The sequence below is a fragment of the Ostrea edulis genome, chromosome 9, assembly GCF_947568905.1.
Source record: "Ostrea edulis chromosome 9, xbOstEdul1.1, whole genome shotgun sequence".
Taxonomy (NCBI): domain Eukaryota; kingdom Metazoa; phylum Mollusca; class Bivalvia; order Ostreida; family Ostreidae; genus Ostrea; species Ostrea edulis.
In genome coordinates this window covers 65,595,060-65,612,609 of record NC_079172.1, presented here as the reverse complement: position 1 = coordinate 65,612,609, position 17,550 = coordinate 65,595,060, and the positions used below count along the sequence as shown (strand labels likewise).

The 17,550-nt window shown below is 34.1% G+C and overlaps 1 protein-coding gene across 1 annotated transcript; it reads left to right on the top strand.

The window, feature by feature from the left end:
• Positions 1-5,486: 5,486 nt before the first annotated feature.
• On the top strand, positions 5,487-8,045 carry LOC130050374 (uncharacterized). Its single transcript, XM_056150334.1, has 6 exons — positions 5,487-5,630; positions 5,734-5,792; positions 5,893-6,030; positions 6,323-6,431; positions 6,746-6,786; positions 6,889-8,045. Exons 1-6 carry the CDS (start codon positions 5,536-5,538, stop codon positions 7,488-7,490), a joined length of 1,044 nt encoding a protein of 347 aa, XP_056006309.1. The 5' UTR covers positions 5,487-5,535; the 3' UTR covers positions 7,491-8,045.
• The last annotated feature ends 9,505 nt before the right edge of the window (positions 8,046-17,550 follow it).

Genomic DNA, 17,550 nt, shown 5'->3' with positions numbered 1-17,550 from the left:
GCAACTGACCCTACCTATAGAGGTTAATTTTGTCTATTTCATTTTTGAAGAAGTGCATAGAGTTTTGCAACAATTACTTTTTGGAGGGATGTACTGGAGTGATTCCCAAACTTATGGATACGGTACATGCCCATAATTCAATCCTTGTTATTCCTAAATGGTTTAACACTAAAATTAAAGTTGATAAAAAGTGTTTCATACCAATTGTTAAGCCGTTCTTTACAGGCTGATTTGGACAGGGGGAGTTTACTCCCCCTAGACACGCTTAGATACGCGAATCGGTCTGCTGTTGAAATGCTAATAATTTCTGATTCTTTTAATGATTTTCAGTGATTAATCTCATGACTCCTATAAGCAATATAATATAGAGAGTTAGGCAAACAACGGACCCCTGGATAGATCTGAAGTTGTCGTTTCATTTATGAGTGAAAATCTCTATCTTATTATTGTCATGCTTGTTTGTCGACAGCTCTAAACTAAACTTTATTCACTTGCTAGTGAACAGTTCTAGGTAGAACTTCTCGTCCTACTAGCTAGTGAGCAGCTCAAATTAAACTTATTATCCTGCTTACTAGTGAGCAGCTCAGGTAAAACATCTTATACGGCTTACTAGTGAATAGCTCAGATTAAACTTCTTATCCCGCTTACTAGTGAACATACCCGATTAAACTTCTTATCCCGCTTACTAGTGATTAGCTCAGATAAAACATCTTATCCTGCTTACTAGTGAACAGCTCAGATTGAATTTCTTATCCTGCTTACTAGTGAAAAGATCATACTTCTTATCCTGCTTACTAGTGAACAGCTCAGATTATACTTCTTATCCCGCTTACTAGTGAACAGCTCAGATTAAACTTCTTATCCCGCTTACTAGTGAACAGCTCAGATTATACTTCTTATCCCGCTTACTAGTGAACAGCTCAGATTATACTTCTTATCCCACTTACTAGTGAACAGCTCAGATTAAACTTCTTATTTTGCCTACTAGTGAACATATCCAATTAAACTTCTTATCCTGCTTACTAGTGAACAGCTCAGATTAAACTTCTTATCCTGCTTACTAGTGAACATATCCGATTAAACTTCTTATCCTGCTTACTAGTCAACAGCTCAGATTAAACTTCTTATCCTGCTTACTAGTGAACATATCCGATTAAACTTCTTATCCTGCTTACTAGTGAACAGCTCAGATTAAACTTCTTATCCCGCTCACTAGTGAACATCTCAGATTAAATTTCATATCCTGCTTATTAGTGAGCAGCTCAGATTAACTTGTAATCTCGCTTGCTTGTGAACTGTTCTAGATGCATGTACATGTAATATTTATTACTTGCTTTTAAATGAATACTTACTTTTAAAGGGACTGGTTCACTATTTTCGAAAGAAAGATTTTTCATTTTTGATGTTAAGAATTAGAAATATAACTAATTTAATGTTGACAAACAAAATTTGGACCGTATCAATGCAAGGATAAGAGCAGTATTTTAGTTTGATTATGTGTTATATAAACAAAGACTCGAGTCTTTTTATGTAAAAAACAACAACAAAAAACGAGGAAACGTTAATTTAATAATCTAAAGCATCTTCATTTTGTACAATCACAAATTTAACTTTTTTTTAAATGACACATTTTACCGAAAGTATACTTGAGATGTAATATATATAGTGATCTTTGATCAATATCTATTTGTTTTGAAAAGTTCGTAAACAATAACACACTTCAATCTTTGTTTTCAAAACAAATAATAAACGTTCTATAATGAGCTTCTGTCATGATGAATAACTTTAATTTTTTTTGTGAAACCTTGTAAACATATTAGAATGTAGATTTTGATCATTTAAAGAGAATCAAAATTTGAGGGTGGAGGAATAGTGAATCAGTCCTTTTAAATGAGAACTTATCTTTATTTGTGATATCAGGCTAAATGTTTGTGCAAAAAAGAATAAACAATTGTTATCAGTCCTATGCCATACATTTACCACTATTAACGGATAATTATTAGATATTATTATATATTCTGAATACAACCGTATAATGGTTGAAAGACATGTACGGCGGGTACAACGTCAATTCAAAAACTCAAGGAAACAAACAGTTTTGGATAAATTAATCATAAATTCATAATGATATGTTCTTCCGTCTCTTATTCTTGATAATGACATTGTCTATTTGGGAAATTCGTCTTTTAACATCAATTCATTTATATTTCTTATGAACACTTTTTGATAATTAAGTAAATATCATTTTCCTTCTAAATTAAAGAAAAGAAAAATAACTGTTGATATGATTATAGTGATTTTAACAAATCAGACTAAACTTGTCTACCTTCCTAGTAAGTAACAGATATTTTTTTATTATAAATGGTTGTCTCGCTTGCTATTGTACAGGTCTATAAACTTGCTGGTGAACAGCTCTTGATTAAACTTTATCTCCTCACTTACTAGGGAACAGTTTTAAATTAAACTCGTCTCACTTACTAGTAAGTTGTCTATCTTGCTTAGGAACATCAGTAGAAGTTTTTAAAAGATTGTCATCTCACTTGGAAGTGAACAGGTTGAAATTGAACTTGTTGTCTCGTTTGCTTGTAAACAGCTCTAGATTAAACTTCTCATCTTACTTGCTTTTGACTAGGTCTAAATTAAATTGTGTTCTCGTTTGTTCATGGACAGCTCAATATCAAACTTGTTATCTCACTTGCTAATGAACATCTCAATATTAAACTTCTTAGCTCACTTTCTAATGAACAGTTCTAGATTAAACTTTTCGTCTCACTTGCTATTGATCAGTCTAGAGTAAAATTGAAATATTATTTTATTTAGATCAAACTGAGCTTTCATTATGGTATATTTTCACACAAGTTATTGGACACAATTTGAAAACAATTTAAAGTCATCTTAGTATCTTTCCATCTGTCACTTTTGTATATGGATATACAAGATGTGAGATCAGCGATGCGAGCAGTAGTCATTCACTTTCTGGTCTCTCTGAATGCAACGTCACATTTCATAAATTAGTGAAATGGCGTAGTTTTGGCCCCAGAGCGATCTCCCGGCAACTTTCTCAAACATTAATTTCTACTCTATGAGGAAATATTATTGCTTGGACTAAGTATTTAACATGATAAAAATATTTACACGACAAGCATGCATCGCATCCTACCAAAACAACAGATCCAAAACTGGAAAACTCTGATTAGATTTCGTGAAATAAAGAATTATTCAAACCCTAGTAAGATTGATTGTATCTTGCTTAACGTCTCTCTCGAGAATTTTTCACTCATATGTAGACGTCACTAGGACCAATGAAGGGCTTCAAATTTAGGCCTTTGCTCAGCACTTACGGCCTTTGAACAGTGAGGGTTCTTTACCGTGCCACATCTACTGTGACACGGGACATCCGCTTTTAAGGTCATCTCCGAGGACCCGTGACATTCACACCTGATGTCGAGCTATTGAGGATGGAACTGTCACTACCTGTTTGAACGACTTCGGTCTGTCGCGGCCGGGATTCGAACCCCGGCCTTCCGTATGCGGGGCGAATGCTCTAGACACTAGACCACCGCGTGTGTTTCCTTCATTTATGGTATGACTTATGCATTTTTTGTATGTACCGAGTTGTGTATCACTAATACCACACTGAAAAACCATCCCGATTAGAAAATATCGAAGTGCTAACGCATGCACAGGAGTTCCACACATCATCAGGCGTACTTATTCTGTTAGTTCAATATATTCCTGTTATAGATAAACGTTCCATCTATTTTTAATGCAAATGTTTTGAAGCATATAAGTTAATCTTCTAAACCAATTCAGCTTCATTGATAATATTTTTTTATGCTTTGGAAAATAAATAATGAGCCATAATGCTTTGAAAGTTTATTTCATAATTGAGTAAACAAGTCCTAGCAGAGTGTCCTCATTTAAACTCTCCCCATTCTCCGTGTCCAAGCAGAAATAAAAAGGAACGATGTGATGTACATTATTACGATCTCGACATGTTATAGAGTACTTGTAATTTCTATAAGACGGTTAGCTGTGGTGTTTATTTGTTTGTCACGTTTCAGTTTCTCCTCCACATCAACACAAAAACCTTCTGAAAGGTAAAGATAACGAACAGTGATCAATCTCATAACTCCCACAAGCAATACAAAATAGACGTCAATACGTGCAGGCACTATTCTTCCCAAAGGCCTTCCACTTGATACATACAATTATATACAAAAAGTATCAAAAACACAAGCTCAAGGTTATGTAATAAGATTCAGTCTATATCACTTAATATAATTGATTATCAGTAATGAACAATCAAAAACTTTATTATTCCAGATTGCGATTAAAAGGCAAATGCATAGAATTTTTATACGAAAAGAAAAACATGCTTAAATAGTGGTACGGCAGCTGATAATGTATTTCTCAACATTATTGTTAAAACAATGTTGAGACTGGGAGAGCCTTATGTGTTGTGGTACTTTGTTCCACAGGTTTACACCTGAGTATTGTAAAGAGGTCTTGAATAATTGGACTTATTAGGACTTATCTTGAAATATCTACACAATGAATCTGATCTAACACAGCCATAGGACTTATCCCAATATACCTACACAGTGAATCTGTTCTAACACAGCCATATAACTTATCACGACATACCTACACAATAGCTATGTTCCAATGCTTTTAAAATATTTATACTCGTTCTTCATTCGCTTTGTAAGAGTTCTTATTTTGACAGATTCTCCTAGAGATACTCCTTCTACACATTCAGGCTCCATTAAGACAAAGATATGGAAGTAAAAGACCATACCTTTCCTGTAAGACTCCATGAAAGATGAAGATAACGAACAGTGATTAATCTCATCTTTTGCTAGAATAAAATACTATGACCAATCAAATGACAGAATAAGTATGACATATAAGCGATACATGAACTAATCCAAGTTAAGTTTTGACTGGACCCTTACAGATCAAACCATTATATTTAAAATGGGTGTTTAGGTTTCTTTAACACACAACACAAAGTTAGTAAGCAGCGCAATATGTATTAAAGTAAATGAATGTGAATGGCAATATACCATATAAAACTAAACTAAGTACAACTACCACATATATTTCGAGGTATTTGATGATGAAATTTATACAAAATGAATATTCATCAAACATTTTACGTGTCACTTCAAAGAATAAAATCGCTCGCGCCGGTAAGTGAGAAAGTTTCCCAGTTTACTTTCGAAACATCGATGGTCTTTTCCCCAGGTACATTGTGTCTGTATTTTCTCTTCCACCAATAAAAACTTGGCGCCACCATATAACTGAAAAATTGTTGAGTGTGGCGAAAACCAGCAAAAATCAATCAATCAAAGGATACACAATAAATATTCATCAACATTTTACTTGTCACTTCAAATGAGAAGGAGGCTGAACCAGTCTGAATCCCATTTCCTGTTTGTGAAAGTAAATAAATAATTAACATTAGGAAATATTTCATTTTTCAGGAGAGCTTATAATACTTGTATTGGTAATGTAATTTTTATATTGTGCATGATAATGCGTTCTACCTTTCATTTGGTGTGGCTGTTGAATGGTTTAGTTGTGATATCAGATGCTCAGACAGTGAATCTTGGAGTCTGTTCAAAGTATGTAAACGTTTTATTGCATGTTACTACTTTTGTGATGTTTTATATATTCTAATTTCAAGATCTCCATTAATTGTTTAATGAAAACTTTTCCTCCAAACAGTGAAGGCGAACCTCTACAATGTTGTCGAAATTACAGACCACGTGGTGATTCTTGTGAAGGTAATAATCAGAATATCATCTGAGAATTCTGAACTTACTGGACTGATTTCAATTATGGTAATAGATGTATTACATATATATAAGCAATATCTTCTGATAGAATGTTGGCCAGGCACGTTTGGCATAAATTGTAAGGAGGACTGTCCTGACGGGTTCTATGGACGTTTTTGTATACAAGTCTGTGATTGTTCTTCATGTGACAAGGTATCTGGGTGTCAACCGAATTCAACTCAGACTGGTAAGAAAAATATTTCTGAGTAGTTTTCATTGTCATTTCTCTCGATTCGCACACGTTTGAGTTTCACGTTTAGAATTTCATAATTCTTACCAATAAGCTTTACAAATCCACATTTATCTTAAACCAAGATTACATAATGTCCCATGTTGATTGGTCTCACCCGCTTTCAGCCCTCTCCATCTTTGATAGATTTTAATTGATCATATAAACTAACTATATTTGATATAGTTACCTATGTCAGAGAATTTAAACTCGTGTATTTGAGATGCTAAGGATATCGATCGGATTACAGAAACAACAAAACCAGAAAATTCCTATAATAGAGGCGTGATTATTGCTTCATCTCTGATAGGAAGTCTGACTTTCATAATAATAGTTATCATCATCTACCGCAAACAGAGGTAAATATAAATACTTCATGTGGCATAGGATGAAAACTTCTGAATTATTTGATAAAATACGTTAATTTTATGGTTTCTGAAAAGAAGATTATTTTTTGTTTACGGAAATATCAATGATTCCTATACTTTTTGACAGCATGTAAAATATCATGAAGACTATCTTGTGATGCTAATCATGTTTTCCGAAGAATTCACAAGTATTTCTATATTGTTTCAAACGCCCTTCATCAAATTATTTTAAAGATGCTTCCTTTTTCTTTCGAATTGTCGGTTATCATTAATATTAACAATAGTCTTTTCTTATATTACAACAGAAACAGAATCTTAATAAGGCCAGACTCATCCATTCATAAAGGTGATAGTAACTTATATTCCGTATCAAAGATTTTTAAAGAAGATATATACAATAGAATGAAGTTTCTGTTTTTCTAGAAAATTCATTAAACTATACATTCAGGCGGTGTACTAGCCAGAACGACACCATTGGGTGGATTTCCTCAACTCAGTCCATCTTCCATTGATGGTGGTCCAGCATTAACATTTCACGGCGGGAATTTTAAACTGTTATACCCTCAGATGTGTTGGCAGCAAAACGATTTTTCTGATAATTCAATGAATTCAGAAGATAATAGCCATGCTAAGCTGTCGACTCTAGACAGTGTGTACAGTCATCTCAACATGGATGTGGGAGATTACAACATATTAAGTCTGACAACCAACAACAGTCAGGAAACTGATGAGGAATATTACTCTTCACAGACTTCTAACAGTTGTTGCAATAATAAAGAATGGGGGTGTTCATTGAGAAACAAAGAGAATGGATGTTTATTGTCAGAAAAGGAGTGCAGCAGCACTCTAAACAAAACTTCACAAAGAGAAGATATACTTGAAACCCACAATGTCCCAGAACCAGAAAATTTTAAAATCAGTATGTCGAAGAAAGATGGAATTTCATCAGTAAAGGTGAAGATAGATGCAATGCACTTGGAAGAATTGTCAAAAAAACTAAATAGCTTTAAACCGAAAGCTCAAGATATTGAATTCAATTTTCCAGTTTAGTGTAAAGTCGCATTAGCGCGTGAAGAACCTCATACAAAGAGACAAATACTGAGATTCAAATTAGATGGTCGTTATAAGGATATAGTTGATCAATACAACCTATGGTTGAGTCAAGTGCTGTCTGACATGCTTCATACCGATTGTTAGGCCGTTCTTGGCACATTGATTTTGACTACGGATAAATCCGTTTACCTGTTCAGGATATGGGGCTCCTCGCGGTTGTGACCGGTCGAAAGGGGATGCTTACTTTTCCTAGGCACCTGATCCCACCTATTGTGTGTCCAGGAGTCCGTGTTTGCCCAATCTCTATTTTGTATTGCTTATATGACTTACGTGATTAATTCACTGTCCGTTATCTTCACATTTCATTTAGGAGAACCTCAAACATAGAAATACCGGATTACAGAAAAACCTTATACAGAAAAACACTGACATAAATCTTGGTTCCTTCCGCATAGGTCGATGGCATCAATAGATAAATATTAAATATTTCACTTTGTTTTACAAACTTTATAACATAGAGTTTTGAATTAGCATTAACAGGATTGCACTTTTTAAAATGATATAATCTATATAGGGTTATCCCATCAAACATTGTTTTAGTATGTATACAGCAAATCACACCTAAATCAGTGGATTTCTGGGTTATGACTTCGTGTATATACTAAATATTTAGATATTCATCTGTATATTTCCCAATAATCTACACCACGAACCTTTTATTCCACAACAAAACCAAGTGTCTTTAGAAGTGGGAGTCATGGTTCTTTCTGAAGATACCTTGCAAACCGAGGTGCCGTGTTCTGGTAGGCGTTGACACAAGAAAACCACCCGCTCTTAGCGCCCCGAGAGCCACGCATAGGTCTAAAATTAAGGCACTTCATTTACAGCTGGTGACACCTTAATACGAGAGGAAAAACTTCAAAGGGACGTAAAAACCGATTCAAAGCATGCCGGGGTTTTTGTAATCATCGTGCAAATAACATGAAACAAATTTGCAGATATATTTTCACAACACGCTTGTTTTAATCAATATATATTTTTAATTTTCATACTTCATATTTATCATTTACATTGCTTATTTAGAGCATAACAGGAAACAAATTTGTTCGTTAATAATTTGTACAGTCACGAAAATTGGACTTTGTGATATTACACTTTTTAGATCAAATTACATAAAATACATATGACAAATGAAATGATTCTTCAAATCATTCAAACACTCATTATGACATCTCATAAACACTACAGATATATACTCACTCATTGAAATCTCCGAAAGTGTATTTGAACCGCCATCTGTTGTACGTTTTAGCTGGTGGTAACTAGAGATTCGCGTTGTACTCCGTTTACCTGTTCAGGATGTTGGGCTCACGACTATGTATGCTTCCTCCTCGTAGGCACCTGATTCCACTTATGGTGTGTCCAGGAGTCCGTGTTTGCCCAACTATCTATTTTGTATTGCTTAAATGACTTATGAGATTGATCACTGGTCGCTATCTTCATCTTTCATTCGGGAGAACCTCATACAGAGAACCACTGACATAAAGTATTTTTCCTTCCACAGAGGCTGACGGCATCAATAGATAGATATTAAGAGATTCAACTTTGTTTTACAAACTTTATAACATAGAATTTTGAATTGGTACTAACAGGATTACACTTTATAAAATGATTTAATCTATATAGAGTTATCCCATCAAACATTGTTTTCGTATGTATACATCAAAACACACCTTAATCAGTGGATTTCTGGGTTATGAGTTCGTGTATATACTAAATAGTTAGACATTCCTCTGTATATTTCCCAACAATCTACATCATCAGCTTTTTGTTTCATTTCTTTTATTCCACAACAAAACCAAGAATATTGTATTCCCCGATCCGTTACTCCAAACACAAAGGAAAAACAAAATTGCAAATTAAAGGTCCTATTACACTGCCAACCCTGAGGTGCCCGGATGTAATGATGACATCGACACCGTGGCCTACACAGTGCAAATAGTTGATGTTGTATCAGTTCAGAGTTTTATTTTTACCGATCGTTTTTGATCAGTGGTCAAATCGTTCGTATCATGACATTGGCCGTGTCAAACTCAAGACGTAAAGAAAGGCAATGATTTATTACTTTTATTCACGAAAGTTCACTTTAGAAGTTGGAGTCATGGTTCTTTCTTATGAGACCTTGCAAACCGAGGTGCCGTGTTCTGGTAGGCGTTGACACAAGAAAGCCACCAACTCTTAGCACCCCGAGCGCCACGCATACGTCTAAAATTAAGGCACTTCATTTGCAGCTGGTGACACCTCAATAAGAGTGGGAAAAACTTCAAAGGGACATAAAAACCGATTCAAATCATTCGGGGTGTTTTAATCATTGTGCAAATAACATGAAACAAGTTTGCAGATATAATTTCACAACACGCTTGCTTTAATCAATATATATTTTTTTTTAATTTTCATACTTCATATTCTGACGTTTCATTAATACAATAGTTGATTTTTTTACATTGCTTATTTAGAGCATACCAGGAAACAAATTTGTTCGTTAATAATTTGTACAGTCACGAAAATTGGACTTTGTGATATTACACTTTTTAGATCAAATTACATAAAATACATATGATAAATGAAATGATTCTTCAAATCATTCAAATACTCATTATGACATCTCATAAACACTACAAATGTCTACTCAATTATTGGAATATTCGGAAGTGTAATTGAACTCCATCTGTTGAACGTTTTAGCTGGTTAAGGATTCACATTGTACAATGAAGATCCCGTAGGAATCCCGGTTAGAATAGGTCCAGAGTACCTTGCCAGGCGTAAGAGGCGATGAAATGGGGTGTTTCTTCGAATGAGATCACAAAAAGAGACTTCATGGAATATAAATACAGGTTAGCTAACAAAGGAGCTTGATTCGTGTCCATAGGTATTCAAACAGACCGTTGGAAGACCTGATTACCATTCAAGTATGTTAGATGGATATTCATTGGTTGGTTTGTTGCATATTGTTTAATGTCCTACTCGCGAATTTAAAGACTTTGCGCAGGGAGCGATCTTTATCAAGCCATACCTCCTGTGACACGGGGCCTCGATTTTTTGCAGTCTCATCCGAAGGAACACCACGTTTAGTATTAAGACAAGAAAGGGTATTAAGGACCTACTGTAACCCGGATCCCCACGGTATCGTTGCATTATGTGATTGTTACTCAACTTTAAAGCTTAATTAATGAGAGTTTGAATATTTAATAGCACATTAGATAATTCGAGATTAATAAAGATTTCACGTAACAGTATCTAATGAATCCATTAATTTATGCCACATTAAGGATTTAAAAACTCATAAGGGTTAATGTCACATTAAACGTTGATACAGTCGGGTTCACGTCATAAACTGTATATATTGTAGGTCGAGAATATATTTATTAACCGAAAAGAAAGCCTACGTTGATTTTGCTACATTTACGCAGTATTCAACTCATAAGAGTTTTGTGAAACAGAAACGAGAGAGAAAAATTCACAGCATCCATTAGAAACTGCAGTGGAAAAGATAAAAGCTATTGGAACTAGTTTTGCAAAATTTCATCTAAAGAATATTCACCATTAGCATTTTATTTTCTAGACGAGTTTCTTTTTGCAAAGCTAAACACATAGATACGAACAAGCCCAGGAAGCTATGCATAGAGTTACAAGAAGAATCAGACCATTTAATTAACCAGTTAAGATATGCATGGAGTTATAAGAAGAATCAGACCATTTAATTAACCAGTTAAGATATTAATTGAGTTATAAGAAGAATCAGATCATTTAAAGGACACAACGCATGTTTCTAAACTTTTTCATTTTTTCAGCAAAATTAACTCTTTTTATGCCTAAAACTACTTTAAATGTGTTTTAAATGAAAAATTCGAGTTTGAAAGCGATGAAATTCAAATCTTGCGATATGCATATTTTCTTTCGCTAGTTTACGCGCCATTTTGTGTGACGTCATATGCGCCCTCGGGTTTGAAAACATCTATTAGCCATTTCATAAACAGATTAGATTTAATCGACAAAAAACCAATTGTCACGTTAACGGCTTGTAAATAATAATGCATTAAGATGTTTTGTGCCGTGCTCGGGTGTACTAGTTGTCGGTAGAAAGGATTTAGACTGAGTATTTTTCAATTTTTCGAAGGAAAGTACGAGAAAAAAGACGTGGATAATTTTTTTGTTGGAGCAAGAACTTTACCTTAAAAAACACACCCAGTCACCTTTTCAAACATCGCTTGGACAGAGACCCTGATAAACTGCGAGAAAATGGATATATCGAAGCTATAAGTACTGGTAGGCCTATAGCATACATTCTGTTTTGCTCTTCAAATTCAATACACACTCGGATCAACTGACCTTCACCTTGTAACAACATATATCGACGATACAATGTAACTTCTACCAACTGGTAGATTTACAACAACAAAAAATAAAGATACAAAATAATTGAACTTTCAATTATACAAATAATAGAATATTGTATTTCCTAATTTTAAATTGAATTATAAAATTATTTCTTTATTGAACTCGTAGCATCTTGAATGCGTCAGTAGGCTATAACGCCGTGCTCCCACTTCGTACTTCCTAAAGACGTGCAGATCACAATTCAAAAATAGTAATAAGATTGCTTTATCAAAATAAAATAATGTGATTACCACTTTAAATTTGAATATTTTTATTGATTTGTGTGTGTGTTGTCTTTTTCTTTCTTTCCGAAATGCACGCGTGACAATAGCTTGGCATAGGGCCTAGTTGTCAACAATTTAACGTATCATAATTTGTCTAATCCAAAAATAAATAATGATTGCACTGTTTATTTTAGAAAAACAGCGCCAATAGATGGTTTTCATATGACGTATTTTGACCCCGAGTTATTCCCCTTGGCCGCCATCTTGTAGGTCAAACTGGTGGATTTTCCTCTTTGGGCAACCAATTTCAAACATGTAAGGCAGAAATATATGGGGGGAAATCTTTGCAATATTGCAATTATGAAGTAAAAGATGCATTAACAAATGTATATTTATAAGAAAAACAGTTTATCTCCACTTCAGTGACCAGAATAACAAGGCTGATTTTGGTTGAATAATGAAGGAATCCGGGCATGTTAACCTACAATATGACGGCCAATGGGAAATAACTTTTGCTTAATCGCTTCGATGGAAAACCATCTATTACAGATGTATAAAGGAATAACATCCCCAAACAATTTATAGACAGCGACCCATATAAACATTATTTACTCAAAATTTTGCCGATTTCATACACGCTTTACTCGCTATATTTGGGTATTTACATCGTTATATGTGTGCACTGGTGGCGAACACATATAAAACTCGGACAATTTATCAACATCGATTTAAATGTTGCCCATGGTAAATTAATTAGGCCCCTAAAAGTTGAGTTTTTAATAATATCTCGCAGTACTTTCACAATCCGAAGGGCGCATGTGACGTCACTGTACCACGTGACTACCTACCTAATTAACTTGACTTTTTGAAATCGGGGCTTAGATTTAAGTCTGTATTGTGGTTAATTATCGCAAAATTTCGGCGAACGAACTATTAGAATTAATTACTATAAGCATAAAGAAGACAAAATGCATGTAATATTGTATACTTTGAAAACATGAGATATGTCCTTTAATTAACCAGTTAAGATATGAATGGAGTTATAAGAAGAATCAAACCATTTAATTAACCAGTTAAGATATGAATGGAGTTATAAGAAGAATCAGACCATTTGATTAACCAGTTAAGATATGAATGGAGTTATAAGAAGAATCAGACCATTTAATTAACCAGTTAAGATATTAATGGAGTTATAAGACAAATCAGACAATTCAATTTACCAGTTAAGTGCCAACTTGGCCTGTTTGACAAAGCCATTTTACCAGCTTTGATTTGCTGATGTGAGATTCGGGGATATGAAAACCTACCAGACTATACCCCAAATAAAATGAAATTTTATGAAATTATGTCAACCAGTAATGTTTTTTAAAAACTGTATAGTTATTCTAAAGATACATGTATATGTATTAGTTTATTCTACTTAACACAAGTATTCACATTTTTGTACATATTATTTGCATAAATTTCACTATGATATTGTTTATTGGCATATCTATATGTCAATTAGCATATCTATATGCATTCCTCTGACATCACTTGTATTAATACAGGATATTTCTGTATCATACTTCATGTACCAATCCCATTGAGGTTTGACTGAATAAATTGAGTGGATGAATAATAGGCTAAGCTCGTGTGTAGGTTCAGATCGCTTATGAAATGTTTTTAAATAGTAGAATAATTGATTGAATTGGAAGGTGTCAATTATATGATTTGTACTATAATTACACCTCTCAAAATTTTAAGATATCGGAAATTCCTCGTTTGTTTGAAATCGAGTGTAATTATTATTCTATTCCTGTTTAAATTTTCGTTTCTCGATAGTGTTTCCATACGTAGTCGTACTGATTTATTTCTTTACCTGTTTTTAGGGGGGGGGGCGTCCAATGTGTTTGAAAACAGTAATTACTAATATATATGTATATGCAAATTACTAGTAACTTAATTATTCAGAATCACAGGGAAAATGTTCATTTAATGTCATGATTTAGATTTTCCCTGAATCTTAATGTTATTCTCAAGAGTAGTATTGACACCAGTAAGTGGCGGATCCTGAAATTTTCAAAGAGTACCGAAGGTTGAATATTCTGGAATGGTCTGGAGAGAGAGAGAGAGAGAGAGAGAGAGAGAGAGAGAGAGAGAGAGAGAGAGAGAGAGACAGATTTCAAAAAATGGAGGGAAATCATACGTGAATAGAATTCACTATTACGAAGTAAATCCTAGAATGGAATAACTGGCAAATGAGTAAAAAGAATATTCATAAATAAGTTTTGTATAATATAACAAAATGCAATTATAAAGTTATTTCATATATACTAATATTCACTTGGATAGAACATGAAATATATCTCAAAAGTGGGATGGACTAATTGTTTGTCATATCTTTTAATTATGTGCAAGGTGAAGATAACGAACAGTGATCAACCTCATAACTATTGAATTCCATCCGAGGGAGAGCGGGGTTCTGACACCTATTGAATTCCTTCCGACGTAGGGTGGGGTTCTGACATCTATTGAATTCCCCTCGAGGGAGGGTGGGGTTCTAACACAATGGACGGACGTGTGTTAGTCCTAAGCATCGCAAGTCGGCAAAATTTGTACATAGCTTAAATATGTTAATTTGGGCCTCGTTTAAAGATTTATTTTCAATTTACAAGTTAATTCTGAATACAATTAAGCAGTTTCTGGTGTTTGTCACGTCTCATTTTGTTTTAAACATGATATTTTCTATTAAGTAATCTGTATGTAAACAAAAGCATGGCACGAGCCTTGTTTACATACCAAAGAATTGTAAATTCTGCAACTCTTTCGTATCTCGACAACTGACATTCAAATTTGACTATTGGAAATTCCTTAGTTAACCATTGTAAACATTTAAAAAGGGGGAAAATATTATCAAACATTGTCCATGCCCTTTTGACTCCTACATTTCATACACAGAAGGTGAATACGAAGTGATGAAAGGTGAAGATAATGATCAATCTCATAATTTCCATAAGCAATACAAAATAGAGTTGGGCAAACACGCACAGAGGTGGGATCAGGTGCCTAGAAGGAATAAGCATCCCCTGTTGACCGATCAAACCCACCTTGAAGCCTATATCTTTATCCGGTAATATGAGTAGTCCGTAGTCAAAACCAGTGTGCCAGAAACGGCCTAACAATCGATATGAAACAAATCAGACAGCATTTGACTCAGTGATAGGTTATATTGACAATCTAGATCATTATAACGACGATAGAATTTGTGAAATGCTGCCTTCAAATGAGACTGTTGAAACCTGCATCATTAACTTGTTTGTCAGTAGCCCGCCTCGATTTAAAAACGTACCATACGCAGAACAATCTCTTGCACATTGAAACAGTTAAGAGATATATACACAGTATGTAGGTAATAATAATAAACTTTATATATATATATATATATATATATATATATATATATGGGTTTTTTGGTTTGTTTTAATGTTTTCTGCCACACTCAACAATTTTTCAGTTATATGGTGGCGCCCAGTTTTTGTTGGTGGAAGAGAGAACCCAGATACACTGTACCTGGGAAAAGACCACCGACCTTCCGAAAGTAAACTGGTAAACTTTCTCACTTACCGGCGCGAGCGGGATTCGAACCCGCGCCGACAGAGGTGAGAGGCCGTGTGAGAGCGCAATGCTCTAACCACTCGGCCAAGGAGGCCCCCTATATATATATGTGTGTGTGTGTGTGTGTGTGTGTGTGTGTGTGTGTGTGTGTGTGTGTGTGTGTGTGTGTGTGTGTCAGACAGTTACAATAACTGTCTGAAGAGGCATTAAAGCCGAAAGCGCTAACAGTGAAATGTTATTCGAGTTTTGTGTTTCTTGACTTTTATTATTGGATATATATATATATATATATATATATATATATATATATATATATATATATATTTGAGTCGTGAGTTTGCCATTAACATCTATTCTCAATATAAAAGTACGAAGCCAATGTGGGGGACTTTGTGGTGTCTTTTATTTCGAGTTCACAAAGATATATCATCTGAGTTCAATTGGGGATTCAAAGCCGTATGTGTCTAACTAGCCTGAAACGCATCTGCTCACTTTTCATCAGCCTGAAGCGCAGATGCCCATGTTCTCATTTTGTTTTCATCACTTTCTTTGATGAAGTTGATAACTTCTTGTTTCTCTTTATTTTTCATCACTGTCTTTGATCCAGTTGACCTTTTAACTATTAGAGCACGGTTCCTTTCAGCTTGTTTTTCATATATCAGGCTAATCAAATATATAAACTTTCTTTTTCTTTTTATCTCTCGATGATTAGACGGAATATATTGTGGGTATATCATTTTTGCTTATTTATAGAGAACAGCGACAGAGAGATATTCATTAATACCGACAGGAAATACTCTCATATTATCCAGATAGCATTCTAAACAACAGGGATAACTTCATAGACGTTTGACATTGGTGGTAGTCATAATTATGTTGAACGTATTAAGAGTCGAAAAGTTTGAGCAGTTTGTAGGATCGGTAAATTACCTGAGGTGGGGGTTCTTTCCTTAATTATATCATAAATTTTACACGTAGCTAGGATGACGACAAATGATGGATATATCACTTTGATTTGCACTAAATGTTGATCACATGAATCCATATAAAGTATTTGTATCTGCTTTGTCATACATTTAGGATAATGACATTGCAGGAGTTAAATAAGATCGGAATCATAATATTCGGGTCTTACAGTACAAGTGTTCAGCACCTCAGAATAAGTGTCGTTTATGATGATGATCTCGAACAGAACAGACGAAGAAATAATTTGAGAAACACTTTTATGAATAGCCTCCTTATTATGTCATCTGTCAAAAATTCCAACCACCCATTTCATATTATGTAGCAGTGTGTTTTAACTTTTATATATTATATGATACCATATTTTAATAAACATGAATAGTGCATATGGAAATAAAAGCACATTTTAAGATTTAAGTCAAATTTCCAGATCCACCCCTTTCTTTACTTAGTGTAATAGGTGAGTGAAAAGGTTCACAGGTCTTGCTATTTCATTGGCTATAGAACTGAGTTTTATTCAGTTAGAATCTCTAGAGTTTTTGGTGAGGTTGGTTGTGGTTTTGATTTAAACAGTTTTGGTATCTTTGTGCTGATTTGGCATTTTGAATTTGACAAAGACATTATTAGACCTTCAAATCCAGACCTGACAGTAAGTACTAATTTTATTAACATTTATCTTTATGATATGTATATATAGCTAATATCACTGTTTGAGAGAAGAGTGAACGTTTAAATATTATGAAGAACAGTAAATATCAGTTTAAAGTTATTTCATCTCAGTATATGCTTATATTATATCTATAGTTATTATAGTGTATATAGTACTGTAATGATAT